This window comes from Mus caroli, chromosome 15 (assembly GCF_900094665.2).
Source record: "Mus caroli chromosome 15, CAROLI_EIJ_v1.1, whole genome shotgun sequence".
Classification (NCBI taxonomy): Eukaryota; Metazoa; Chordata; class Mammalia; order Rodentia; family Muridae; genus Mus; species Mus caroli.
Genome location: NC_034584.1, coordinates 60,579,864 through 60,594,704, shown reverse-complemented (window position 1 = coordinate 60,594,704; position 14,841 = coordinate 60,579,864). Strand labels below are relative to the sequence as shown.

The following is a 14,841-nucleotide window of genomic DNA, read 5'->3' as shown; positions in this document are numbered from 1 at the left end:
CTTTCCTTTCCTTTCCTTTCCTTTCCTTTCCTTTCCTTTCCNTTTCCTTTCCTTTCCTTTCCTTTCCTTCTTTCTTTTCTTTCTTTCTTTCTTTCTTTCTTTCTTTCTTTCTTTCTTTCTTTCTCTTTCCTTCCTCCCTTTCTTCCTCCCTCCCTCCCTTCTACCCATGCCTCCACCCATCCATTCATTCACCCACTCATATGTCCACCCACCTCCCCTATCATCCAGCCAGCCAGCCACCCATCCTTCCATCTATATATACATCTCTTCCCTCAGTATACACATACTACAGTCATACCATGTGGCTGACTTCCTTCCTCTCTCATCCCAAACTTCTAAAAAGGAATTAAGTACATCATGTCCCAACCACTTCCTCCCATCCCAGAGCCGTTCAGGAAGGAACATTTCTGACTACAGTAACTACAGCTACAGTTATATATGGGGCTTCAAGGGCACAGTATCTTACTTCTGTTGTTAGCCTTGGGGAGTCTCAATTCTCGAAGCAGCAGACAGCCTAGAGCCATGCTAGAGGGTTAGATATATGTGCTGGGCAGATGAAGTGGTGGAATCTCAGAGAATCTCAAAGGAAAGTAGAAATTGTATTCTGGTTGGGGTTCCCTTACCCTAAAAGCAGATATCCTCACACCAGACCAAGAATTCTACATTTCTAGCAGAATTTACATCTTCATTCATCATATCTAATTATTGTGCATGTATTAGGCACCAGACACATGAAGGATCATACTTTTCTTTTTAGTTGAGAACTTGTATCTATTCTCCTTGTATATATTGCCCTGGGGTGGTATTGTTTCATGCCATACTCTGCCATTTCCTAATGCTCAAGGGTATCAGAGGTGGCAGCCAGCTCTGGAGGCAGAGGTCTGGGTTCACCACCTGCTCCAATTTCTGATCAGCCCATTAGTACAGATAAGTTAAGCAATTTCTCTGGTCTCAGTTTTCTTAAAAAATGCCAAAGGTCTGAGTAAAACATCACATGATATCAGAAGTCCTCAGCCTATGTTCATTCTTGCCCATTACCACTCTTGCTGTGAGTTAGGCCTCTGAACCTCAGAAGCATCCGCCTCAGCCTGTGATAAGCACAGGGTGTCCTCCATCTGCTCTGCCTACTTTTATGAAGCAGCAGATGGTCTCTCAAGGAGAGATAGTGGCTTGCCCATCACCCACTCTAGCTGGCCCACTGAGGGTGCTAAAGATGTAATGTGTAGAAAGTAAAATTTAGGGGAAACTAGTCTAACTCGTCTTTATGACAGGATTGCAGTCACCCTTTAAATGACTTCACAATAGAGTCTACAATACTCTTAGTCCAAGAAGCAGATCTCTGGTTAGGCCCTGGGCAGTGCAAATTGGTTTCCAGTAGTTAGAGCCAACAGACCTCTGTACCTTCTGCAGGGTATCTCAAGCCAACCAAGCTTACAAAGCCCCAGCATGCTCCTTTTCTGGGATCAACGTGACTGACAGAGTTAGAGTCAAGAGTGAGAAAAGTATGCCCTAAAAGTTGGCCCCTCCCTGACTTAGGTCCCTCATTTGTCAGGTGAACTCCATGGGCATTGAATAAATCAGGGTATTTTAAGCACAATGGAGGCCTTCCATACTGGCTGCTCATTGAGCTCAGTGTCCCCTTTCCTTTGAAAACTAAGGAGTGCATCTGCAGACAGGAGGGCTTCCATATAGACTGATTGGAGGTAGATTTGTTGATTCATTGTGGGAATGTAAAACTGTTCAGCTGATATGCAAATCAATATGGAACATCCTTAAAAAAAATGTAGAACTACAAAATACCTGAGTGTGGGCCCAAGGACTCCAAGTCAGCAAATAGCATGGATATCTGCATATACATGTTTACTGCAGGACTATACACAATAGTCAAGACAAGGAATGAGCCTAGATATTCATCAAGAGAACAGTGAAGAACATGTCATGTACATCCATCCATTCACGCAGCCTATAGTTTTATTCAGCTATGAATAAATGATGAATGAAATTATGCTATTTTTGGAAAATTGAACTTGAGATCAGTATATTATCAAAATAAGACAGACTCAAAAAGACAAGTATTATGATTTTCCCTTATGTGGAACCTAGATCTCTCTTCTCTCTCTCTCTCTCTCTCTCTCTCTCTCTCTCTCTCTCTCTCCTCTCTTCCCCCCCTCTGTATATGTATGTGTCACACATATATACATGTATACCACACATGGATGTATATATGTACACCCATACATATTTGCATGCCATGAATGTTGAGATGTAGAGGGCATAGTAATTGGAAAAAGGAAAGGAAAGGGTCTAAAGACATTGGAAAGGAACATGAGAAGGTAACAGAAGTAAATATGGTCAAAGTACATGATATACTTCAATGGATGCAGTATGAACCAATCACACTGTATAAGAAATAAATGCTAATGAATTTTTGTCATTTTTTTAGGCTGTTGGTTTCAGCTGCCCAGAGCTAGCTGGTACTACTGGGAGGTTCACTGAGTTTACACATCCAAGGATATCATGGCATGGCCTTTTATATCACAGAAGTTGTCAAACATTTCAAACTAGAGATTTTTTCAGCATGAATTGCTAAAGATGGCCAGGCCACTGCAAGGGGCTCTGGCTGGCTGGCACCCATAGATTTTGCTTTATCAGCTTATGATCTCCTTGTGGAATATGTTCTGGGGCTGAGAGAGGAAGAAACAATGCAGAAATCACTCAGAAACAGGACAGTCATCACCCAACACTCAGCCAACAGCTTAGAGTCAGTGTCCAGTGTGAGGCAGCGCCCAGAGCAGACCCTTAACTGTGATGGTTACCCTGGACTCTTATGGGAGAGCATCTAAGTCCTACTTGACATGAGATCCTAACCAGGATGAGTCACAAGGAAGGGCCCATCATCTGTGCATATTACATTGAGCAGAACTCAGATTTCTATCTTGATGGTAAGTTTGTGAGTAATGTTGGTGAGTCACATGTATGAATGAAAATCAAAAGGAACTTTTGCTGGGAAATGTGATGTAGTGAAGAAATCACAGCCTTACTAGTGTTGGGGTTCAGATTTCTGTGCACATGTTAGCATCTCCCTGAATGTCTCTCTCAGGCTCCTTCTCCTGTAATTGGACCTATATTTCACAGAGCCCCCATGTGAGTTGGGAAGTAAAAAGCAACTTGCCTTGATCTTCTTTGTATACTAAACTCTTGGGAAAACTTCCTTTAAAATAACATGTTCAAAACAATAGGTTTGAACCATATTGGACTAGGCATGTTCAATACTTCACACACTGTAAAGCACTGTGTAAAGCAATGCCCATAATTATGCTCAAAAACCATACTACAATCAAGAAAAAAAGGTTATACTTTAAGTAAGTTTTAACTACTTTCATAGCTGTCTGTGGCCTCCTGCAGCCCATGATATATGGGTTGACATGTCCGGAAGGAGCCCAAGTCATTCTCCCAGCAGTTATTTTATACTCTGGCTGTGAGTTAGGCACACAATGGCTGGATCCCAAGATACCACCATAGCTGTATAGGTTTTAACCTTACTTGGTTTCCTAGGAGACAAATGCATTGGCCCAGCCCTCTCTCTGTGTGCAGGAAACAGAAATGGATAGTGTGACTGAGAAGTGGACAAGGAATGAGAGGTCACAAGGCAGGCTGCCCTGGTAGTCTTGCTACACTCATTTGGGGATAGATACCTGACAATTGAGGCCAGGATATGGTGGGGTGCCCCAGATAATGCTGCCAGGTTCTCAGAGGAGCCTGGCACTAAGCCCCAGTGACAGCTCTTATTTTCCCTGAGGCAAATTGTCAAACCACTAGGCATCACTGAACAAGTGTCAGACAGAGCAGTCATGCCTTGGGGGTGGAGGTGGGGTAGATGAGGCAATGTGACCCAGAAAGGGCAAGTGATTTGCCCAGCTAGCACAGTGAGTTAATGACTTTGTCACACCAAAAGGTCTGCCATTGGCGTATTTTTGGCTACCAATTATCCAACAATTCCTCCTTTATTTATGCATAGCAATTTATTTCCCAAACAACTTTGTGGAACATACTTTTGTATTTTAAATCTGGAGAAAAGAATAGAATGTGGAGGCCCAGAAGAGGAGAAAGAAGTGGCCTGAGGACAAATAGCCAGCAAGTGGGGACCTGAACAAGTGGTACCCTGCTCTGCAGACCCTCCTGTGGGGCTCTCTGAGTCTGGATCAGCTTTGAAGCACAAAACAAATTCATGCACTTAAGGCAAGTGTGGAGACTCCAGAGATGTGTATAACAGAAACTTAGGCATCTGCCTATGATATCACTCATACCCAGAGAGAGCTCTTGGAAACTCCTGAGAAAGTTTCACATGCCATGTTGATATACTCAGTGTATACATAGGCTGGTTTCTTTTTAATGAAGTTGATCACTGTGATAAATGCCCATAATCTCAGGACTCCACAGGCTCAGACAAAGGATCAAATGTTCTAAGCCAGCTTGGGCTATGTTGCAAGACCACATCTACTATTAGGATGGCCACCATTTTCTGTTCTGTTCTGACCTATGGTGCTGCAGTTCTGAGTGCTGGCAAGTCTGGAATTATTTTCATATCTCCCCCCCTAACCTGAGGTAGCATTAAGCCTTCACTGATCTGTCTTCTGTCCTTTCTCCTTCACACAGTGGGTTTCCAGGCCTAGGTTTCTTGTCATGGTCGTGCTGTATCCAACAGGCCCCTTGGACTTCATGCCTCTTGTATGAATAAATGGTTCCCGCAGTATTTATGATTTGGCTGTATGACTGAGGAATTCCTTTGCTGTTGTTTTCTCAGGCTGAGAAGAATAGGAGGCTAGGGCAAGTCTCCAGAGGTAGAAAGAGTGTAGGCTTTGGAGCCAGTAGACCTGCTTTGGCCTCTGCATTACCTCTGCCTAGTCTTGAAGCCTCAGAGCATGTGGCTAGCTTAGACGATGTGATCAGTCAGGCATAGTCATTACAGTACTTATCCCTGTGCAGAACAGAGCAAAACTAATCTGCTTGGTGGCTGCTTCATGTGTCATTGTTGTGGTTAGAGGTGACAGATTGAGTGGACACTGAGGCTCCTGACTAGTGGCCTCTGGCTCCCAAACCTTAGAAGATGGCCACAGGAGTGAATTTATAGCTGTCATGTTATAGAATAGAGAGCGTACTCCACAGGGAACGTTGGGTTCTTAGTTTTACATTTATGCCTGCATATCCAAGGCTCCTCCTTGTGTGACTTCCAGGGTGTACCCCCACTTTGCTCCTGGTTAGAGTTCTTGATGTTCTTTCTCTTGATGTCCTGAAAAGGATACAGATGACTTCTCTATCCACAGACAGACATGGGTGGTAAGTGTACCATGTAGGAAACACACATAATTCTATTGTGGTATACCATCGGAGTAGAAGGCTTGGGAGCTGTCAGATCCCTTGCGCTGATGGAGAACCACAGTAGAAGGGGCTGAAGCTGAGCAGGAAAAAGACCTGCAGAGAAGGACTGCTAGATACATAGATACTTTCCCTATGGCAGCTACACCAAAGACCTGGGATATTTCCCCCTCTAAATCACTCAAACAGTGGGTAGGCATGCACTGTCCGATGCCATTGAGAGGACAGCATGGACACAGCAGAGGGCATGCTGTCTGAAGTCAAGAAAGATAGAGTTTCTACACCGGAACGCAAGGAAGTTGGGCCAGCCCCTGACCACCCCTCTTAGGAGAAAAAAAAGGAAGTGTCTTCTCTCAGAGATGCTGCCGAGAAGGTAGCCTGGCATATGCCACCTACCTTCTCTCCTTTCCAAAGAATATAAGGACAGATTTTGTACTCATTCCAGTGGGATTTTGTAAAAATGATGATGGCTCTTTTCTCTTATTAATAATCTTCCAAAAAGCCACAGAGTCTTGATTGTTAGAATGAAGTGGGTGACAAGGCTCTCTCTTTGGAGATAGTTACTCTCCTATTCATTTCAGTTTTCAGAAGTGGAAACAGAGGCTAAAGGGCACACAGAAAATAGCTTTCATGTAAAAACTAGAGGGAGGTGACTAGCCACTGCAGTCCTTCCACCTGGACCTAGAGGACGAAGCATTCCACAGAGAAAGTAGGGAGGAGAGGCAGAGATGGGCAGAGCCAGTGTTAATTAACTCAGCTCTGTTCTGCCCTTTTCTTATTGTTCCTAGAAGCAATTAGTCTCTTGCACCTCTCTCCACCTCTAGCCACTATAGAAAACTGTCATGGATTAAATCAAATTGTTCGGTTATTTCCTCGGGGAGGCCCCAGCTCTCCTCCTTCTGGGTCTTGTCACTCTTCTCAAATAAAAGCTTGTAATTGGTGACTTAACTCCTTCCTGGAGGCTCTGTGATGTGGTGCAATGCTATGGAGCTGTGGAGGTGACACGAAGCTGGTGGTGGTTCAAGGGGGATCTTCAGCCCTTTTGTCAGGAGAAGGCAGGAGAGGATAACACATCAGAAACGGGGAAGTGAGGTAAGAGCTAGGCCCTAGGCCTGGGGTCAGGCCTCTTACCTTGTGCTCCTCAGCTCATGATTTTGGGTTTGTCTCTGTGTGCACTGTAGTTTTCCTATGTGAAAAAAAATGCACGTTTCCAACTTTCCTTCCTTCCTTCCTTCCTCCTTTTCTTCATCCCTTTCTCCTCTTCTCCTTTCTCCCTCCATCTCTCTCTCCCTCCCTTCTTTACTGTTTCCCTCTCTCTCTGAATTTTAGGAAAACAGTTCCTAAAACTCCTCGCAAACACTTGAGCAGAACTGAGAGGGAATGGGGAAAAGTATGCATGCCAGGCACATGCACTGACTCTCTGCTCGGTATGTCCTGCCTTTCTCAAGCCCTTGGCTCAGGGTCAGCTGTGGGTTAGGGGTGTCCTGCGCTGGCAGGGGAGAGGATACATACATCATTATCCATTCTGTGTTTAAAAACTTTTTTTGTTTTTTGTTTTTTGTTTTTTTAGAGTAAAGCCATACACTCACTATCCATGTAAATATTGAGAACTCTTTTTTTTTCCCCAAAGAGAAAAAAAAAACGTTATGACATTGTAAAATCTTGGAAATTTCACTGTTTTCACTTTGTTATGTGGCATATACATTCTTTTCCAAGTGGGGGAAATATAGGTGCAACAAAATCACATATATCCCTTATTTCAATTAGCAAGTAAAATAGAAGTAAATAATCATTTATGTAAATGTACAAATATATATATATACATACACACACACACACACACACATATATATATATATATATATATATATATATATATATATATATATACAAACTGTTAGGTCCATTTTTGTTTTGGGGATATATGGTCTCAAGGCTGATTCCTTGCCATTGGATGCCATCATTCTCTTTTCTTCCTAATAGATGAGGAATTCCAACTCCTGTTTCCCCTTCTTGAAAATTAGGATGTAGAGCAGACCCCCTCTACCTCCTTTTAGAGGCCTTGCTCTCAGAGCATGGTTCTTTTCAGAATGTGTGCACGTAGGACTTGAAATATGACAGTGGCACAAAAGCCATATGTACTCAGTAGAGGTTGTCCTCTGAATTTTGAATTCTGATTTTTCCCAGTCTCATATCTGTGGTTCAGCCTTTTCTCTTAACGATGCACACCAGCATAGAGCTAAGGTTCCCATAATCTGCCTGGTCACAAGGAGAAATACCTCATATTGTACTGGGTGCTGTGTTGCTGAACTTTTATGGTCTAGGTTTGGTATAAAATACAATTTTGACTTATGATATTCTCAGCATAGGAGGGGCATTTGAGGAGCTAGCCCCATGGCTACAGACTAGCTTCACACACAGAGTATAGAAATGTGATCTGAAGCCAGAGTCTCAAACTCATATGATCTTGTACACTCAGCACAGGTAGACTGTTTCTGTTTGGAGTATGTGCTTCCGTTTAGCCTAGAGATTGGCCAGTTTCTTCAACTTGTTCCTGGAAACATGAAAACCTCTATCCATATTTATGGCCATTTTCTCTGTGCTTCCATTATCCTGGAAGACATAGCGTCTGTAAGACTTTCTTTTCTTTTCAAAGCACTTGTCCAAAGTCCCTGGATTTGAATGTTTGTCAACATGATAATGTCCAGCCAGGCTATGCACTGTGTTTTACCTGCTTTAACTCAGCTTTGTGGCAACTACCCAAAAGCTGTCCAATTAGCTTCCCTTAGCAGGCAAGAAGACATCGAGAGCTTGTCAGGGGATATCAGTTCATGAGGGAGAGCTAGCATAGTAGTCTGTGTGTGGCTCTTGGAGAGGCAGCCCACCATGAAGCAAATGAGATAGCCTCTCCTTTACCTATATGTGTCATGGGACCAGTCGTTTCCTATTTTGGCTTTGTTTTCTTAAGGATGCAGGGGTTTGCAATCATCAGGGCTAGAGTAGAGGTGAATGTGTTTGTCAGCCTGGAAAGCATTGTTCAACCAAGCCAAGGGTTCGGCCATGAAGCTGGCTTTGCAAGCCTTTAACATGGGTGTGAAAATTCGAACAGACAAGAAAGAATCAAGCCAAATGTCCCATCATGGCCTGTTCCCTGTCCCTACCCCTTCAGACCACTATGCGTTTCACCTTCTAAATGTGGTGTGTCCTGAATTCCTGGGCCATGAGAGCTGTTGACTAGAGTCTGTGAGCACAGCTTCTTTGGTGCTACCTAAGATATACTCAATTTCTCCAGCACCCCCTTCTCTGCTCAGCAATAGTGTTGGAGGAATGGAAACTTTTGCCACCAACAGCATTTGCTAGCAACTTCCTTCTCTGTGGTTTTTGTCTGTCATCCCCTTGATAAAAGAATTTGAGCTGTGCCTCTGTCACCAACACTCATGAACTGCATCTTAACATAAAAAACAGCCCCCTTTCAAGAAGCAGGCTGCCTGAGAAATGATGCACCATGTGCTCTGAACTAGGTCACTCTCCACTCAGGGAACTCTGGGTGCGCTTCACTCTGCATGTGTGTCTCTCGTACTGCAGGCTTCGAGTACCTTCCACAGCTGGAGGAGAGAAAGAAATGGGGAATAGCATGAAATCCACATCTCCACCTTCGGAGAGGCCGTTATCCAGCAGTGAGGGTAAGTGTGACTTCTCTAGAGAGATATTTAACTCAGTCCTGCAATAGCCCACTGTGGGTGGTGGCTCGTGTTAAAACTGGGCAGTGGGTACCTGTGTGACATTGTATCAATCCTTCACTTTGTGCTTCAAATAGTTAAGAATGAAGATTTGGAAGGGTTAGATACTTGGCGCTGTAAAAGTGTTGTCATCTTTAGAGGGAACTCTGAGACTGGTAGGCTCCTTTGACAGAGTACATGGTTTTGAGCCACTGTAAAGCTTAAAATCTCAAGTCCTGTGTGCATATGTTCTTGAAAGAGCCATGAACTGAGAGCAAGGCCTCTGAGAGGAGGCAGAGGGAGTTCAGCGCTACTCAGCTCATGACTTCGGGTTTGTCTATCTGTGTACACTGTAGTTTTCCTAAATGAAAAACATAGGCTTCCAACTTTCCTCCCTTCGGCCCTTTCTCTCTCCTCCTTTCTCCCTCCACCTCTCCCTCCCTCCCTTCCTTCCTCTCTCTCTGAATTTTAGGAATACAGTCTGGGGAAGAAGGGCCTTTATGCTTGAACAAGTCTAATGAAAACAAACCCCCAAAACTTGCCCATTTGCTTTTACTTTTAAAATGCTAATTGACAAAGTAAAATTTCTTCTTTTTCCATTATGTGGGCAAGGGACTGCATCTGAAAAGGAGGTTCAGGGGTCTCCCCTCTGACTGCTGGTTTAGAAAAAATTTCTCAGGCCTGTACCAGGGTATACTCCAAATAGTCGCACAATTGCCCCACCCTGAAAAGCTTCCTCTGTTGTCAGGCCTGATTCTACTTCATCTTCACATACATACCTATTTGAATGAGGGAGAAGCTGCCAGGTCACTGCTACTCTAACTGACTCCCATCAGGCATTGCCTGAACTGCTGACGCTTCCTCTGATGGCCTGGGTGACAAAAAGCTCAGGGTAGGAGGTTCTGCCCTATAAATCTCAGGACACAAGAATCCTCTTGGCCTTTAGGAGTGCCTCCTCCAGCCAGGACAGCGAATGCCTGGGCATGGATGTTCTTCATCAGGGTGATTCCCAGGAACTAAGGTCATAAAGAAGTAGTCAATTTGTTGGGAATAGTGTACATTTCAGAGGAAAAAGACCCCTAAGTAGTGTCCTTTAGAAGCTGTGTGATCTTGGGGAAGTACCCCCAGTCTTCTATGGCTTTCCTAAGGGACTTAAGCTTGTGCCACCACAGTAGAGCAAAGAGCAGTGACCTGGTTGTAGAGTGGGGACTCTTTGAGATCCACTTAGGTCTGCTAACCTCAGTAGATTGTATCTACATAACCATCCTTCAAGTGTGAGCTTCCCTCAAGTGTGCACATCCCTCAAGTATGAATGCAGTGGAACTGGCAACCCCAGGAACTTTCTCGCAGAATTGCAAATAGTGAATTTCCCAGTCCACACAAACTTTCAGACACCTCCTCAGGGAGGGCCACATGCATACAGCACAGAATTAATTAAAACCGGGGGCTTCCCAGGATGTTGGGGAAACACATTTCCACCCAACAAAGACAACCTAGTTACTCTGCTGTAATAGTCCCCTCCCCCACTCCTGCCGATTGGTTTCTTCCTTCTGCATTACTGTGACCTACAGTGACACCTCATGTCAGAATTGACCATGCAAACCAGCTGTGCTCAGAACCCATCCCACTGTGCCCGGGTACAAATCACACCCAGTCAACATGCACTTACAGAGTTGATACCCGTGAAAAACAGGGCTGAGCAAGGTAAGGAGAGGAAGGAAGCAAGTAAATCTGAAGGCCCAGCAGAACTGTGATGGCGGGTGGAAAGTGGAGATCAGCGAGCTGTGTTTCTAACCAGGCCCTGGAAGGCCTTAAGCCCCTAAAGCTAGCAGATCCCAGGCCAGTGCTAGTTCTGCTTTCATATTTAACACAATCACGAGCTGACTGGCCAGGTCATCATGGTGTCTCCTCAGTTCTCATTTTTATAACAGTGATAATTGTAGTGTGGCTTGGTGCCCGAGGTGTGCCACACATGGCTCTAAGAGCTTTATGCATGTGATGTGAGCCATTGGATATACATATGCATATCACATAAGAATAGCATCTCACGTGAAAATTCCTTCAAAGCAGCTCCTAATTTTTATAATAGTCCAACCACATTATCACTATCACACTCTTCGATTTGCAGTGGAGGAAACTGAGGCCATGTCATAGGCCATGCCTAATGTCCTCCAGCTCATCAGGGATGTGAGAGGAGAAACAAGCAGATTAACTGAGTGTAGTGGTCAGAGTCCTCCCCTGCTTTAAAGAACAAAAACAAAAACAAAAACACTCCATCATAATCCCAGGGTATACTGTGCTCAGAGAGAGGATATGCCAGAAGTAAGGAATTATGCTCAGTTAACAGATTCAATGACACAAAAACTCTTGGGCCATTGCAAGAACTCATAAATGAAGTACCAGTCAGATCTTAGCTTAGGTCCTCATTTCTATATCACTAACCCATTCCTGGAGCATGGGGTGGCTTTAAGTGGAAGGATATTTGACTTCTGAGTCACTTTACCCTTAAAGAATATAAAATACAAGTAGGTAACCTATCAAATCCATACCTGAAGATGGTAGAACTCACAGACCTGGCTTCCATGCATCAGCAGAACTTGGTAGGCCTTCCTCCAAGCCAGCCTGCAGCTCCATCTGGTTGGCTATGTTCATATGTGTTGCTTTGCTTACTGACAAACTTACTGAAAGTCAGGCCTAATGGTGACCTTTCAGAGGCAATGTGTTTGGATATGAGTCAAAACAGGATGAAAGCAGAAGTTGAAATAATGCAGCCATTTAGCCCTGCACCCACTAGCCACAGGTGTTGCCTGCATGAGCTCTGAATGCTCACTTGGATCTATCTGGTCTTTATCTGTGGGGGATGGAGTGTTGATTGAGGAGAGCCTAGACACAAGGTGCAAAAAGAGATAAATGAAGTGACCATAGGCCTGAAGTCTCATGCTGTTCTGTGGACATGCCATCAACTCTCCAGCTTTGCTCATTCTATCCCCCAAATAAGAATGGGTGACCTAAGGGGCTGGGGAGAATATGAGAAAGAAGGAATGGGTAGTTTCTATTACAGCCACAAATGGGGCTACTGAGCAGGTGCTAACATTAGAAATGAAGCGGTTGTGGCATGCTAAAGAATAAACAGGCCACAAAGGCCTAGCTCTTCTAGCTAGGTAACATGTGGCCAGGAAGCTCTGTCTGGGTTCCTGTCCTAACATGATACATTTGTATATTCACTTCTCCACCCCTACTCATTACTCAGGTATCAGCAAATATTTGGATTTTCTTTTTCTCCTCTTACCAAGTGGAGTTTGTATTTAGATGGGCCAAAGGTAGTAAGAAAGCCTCACATTGCCTCTCCTTTGTGTCAGTAACACTGAGATGGTCCAGCCAGAGCTGGTCTTGATTGGGAAAGAGTGTGCTTATCCTCTGTGGGAATGTTCCTTTGAGTCATGAAGTCCACATAATCCACCACAAGGCAGATTTTGATATATTCTGTTTTCATATGGGAATGAGCCAAGCTCTAGTTAGCTAAAAAAAAGCCTTGCTTCAATCACAGATCTCTAAAGTGGTGGTATGTGGGTCAGCCCAGCTGATTTCAAATGCTCTGAGTTCCTCGTGGCCAGCACAGATGGACTTTGTGACTCTCATTACTGACCATGCCCCTCCTTCCTTAGCCTCTTTCCTGCCTCGTTCATTATACGGCAGTATCTAAATGTTTAGATTTCTGAAAAAGGAATGAAATTCTACTCTGTATACAAGGTAAAGTCCTAATGGGTTTGTACCATCCTCTTATTTTGCTTCCACATTTCATGCTACATGTATAAGTCTGCCTAAACAGGTAGCTTAAACGTTTGTCAAAATGTCTGCCATACAGTTTGTTAAAAAGTTTAGTCTCTTTTTAAATAAATAAAAAACCACACATGCAATTTTTTTATAAACCCATGGCTCTGAGAGGGCTTGAAGATGTCTCTGAGAAGAAAACCTGAAATCCCACCTCAGACATTTATTTCCCTGTAGAGATCAGAGTTCAGGGAAGACAGTGGGGCCCTAAAGCCAAATTTGCTCACTATGGCCACACTGATGCTCCCTGGAGGTTTAAGCCAGGCTCTGTGTCTTCTATTGGTTTGTCCTTTGCTGTTCTGTCTCTGAGGAGAAGGAGAAGGAACACATTTAATGTTCCTGAAACCCTTAGGCAGAAAACCAAGTACAAGGCTGTCCTGGCGAGAGTTCACTGTCATAACTGTGAAAACATGGCTGTTAAAAAAACTCCATGAGAATCTGCCTCTGCAACTGTGAATCTGTAACCCCCAGAATCCCTCTGTTTTTCCCCTGGAATGCCTGCATGCACAATGGGCTTTTGTGTTTTCTTTATTTCTGTTTCCTTTTGTTTTTACACTATAAACGGTGGCTTTGTAATGTTTCACAGTTTTAACCTTGAGTGTACAATGTGACCACATCAAGCCACGAACACCATGGTGAGCACGGGCTCTAATTAAAGGGTCGATTCTTGTCATAGATATTGTATTTTAGGAGTCATTTTAACAGTTTTTCATATGGGGATACACCAATCAGTTTTTTTCTGCCTGGAATTCTCTGGGGAAAGCACAGAGAACCCTAACATAGAGTCAGCTCCATTTTGTTTCCCACACATATGCCTAGAGTGTCTGGCAAGCTCCAGGCTGTGCCCAGGGCTGCCTGACACTGAATACCCCCGTGATCAGTTTTCTAGGGGCTCACAGCCAGGTAAGGGCATCCTCTGACGGTCATATGGATGTGCCAGGGCAACTTTCAGACACGGCTTCAAAGGAAAACTTCAAGTAAAGGCTAGCAAAGCACAGAGTCTCTTCCAGAGGCTGGAGTTGCTGAGGGTGCAGAGGTGAGGAGAGATCCAGTGTGACCAGGCAGAGGGACAGCTCCTGCTGAGGCTCCTAGGCCTGGGGAAGACCTGTAGCTCTCAGCTGAGGGAGTAAGCGGCTGTTTCATAGTTGGGTACATCAGGCCAGGAACCATGTATTTCTATATCAGGAGCATCCCCTGCCCATCATGGTTACAGAATAGGAAGTTCTTGGTGGGGGTGGGCATGAAAGGCGGCACACCCTCAGGCACCCAGACTCTTGAATGGCAGCCCCAGCAGCTGGGTAGACTTTCAGGGAAGATTTATCTTGGGCTCCTTGATGGCCCGGCCTTTCCTGTTGACCTGTACCTCACTCTGCATTGGTACTTTGACTTATAGGTAACCTCCAAGATTGCTTAAGGTTCCTGCCCCAGAGGCTGGCTCTACCCTTATCAGAACTCACAACTTCTTTCTTCAAACCTAATCCACCTTGAGTGCTGCTTCTCATTTGTGGGGTTGCATCTGGGCCACAAAGAGAAGAGCCTCTTTTTGAAAACTTTTGTTAGGGCAGTGTTAGAATCATTCAGTCACAGGCTCAGGCCAGCAGTCTTACAGAGCTAACCTCTCTGTTCTGACCCAGCTGTTTCTTGGGAACCTGTATTCCTTTCCAATGACTCATTAGGACACTTATTTTTGGTTTCCTCTTGTAAACATTTACATCATTTATTGCCCATGACTCAGTTTCCCAAAATGAACAACACATTTGCGTGTGCTATTCCACTGTGATAACTGATTTCTGCTTCATTCACCAATCGGTACTTAGCTGACTCCTGAAAGCTCTGCTCAGATTACTCAGTCTCACATTTACTCTCTCTCTCTCTCTCTCTCTCTCTCTCTCTCTCTCTCTCTCTCTCTCTCTCT

At 44.3% G+C, this 14,841-nt stretch overlaps 2 protein-coding genes across 2 annotated transcripts in view; one reads left to right on the top strand and one right to left on the bottom strand.

Moving 5' to 3' along the window:
* Tg (thyroglobulin) overlaps window positions 1-14,841 on the bottom strand; it is a 180,146-nt gene that overhangs the window by 42,147 nt on the left and 123,158 nt on the right. The gene's annotated exons all lie outside the window — the stretch shown is intronic.
* Window positions 8,826-14,841, top strand: part of Sla (Src like adaptor) — a 21,262-nt gene continuing 15,246 nt past the window's right edge. Inside the window, exon 1 of the mRNA XM_029469946.1 lies at window positions 8,826-9,059. Coding sequence (XP_029325806.1) covers window positions 8,882-9,059 — 178 coding nt within the window. The 5' untranslated portion in view covers window positions 8,826-8,881. The remainder of the gene's footprint in view (window positions 9,060-14,841) is intronic.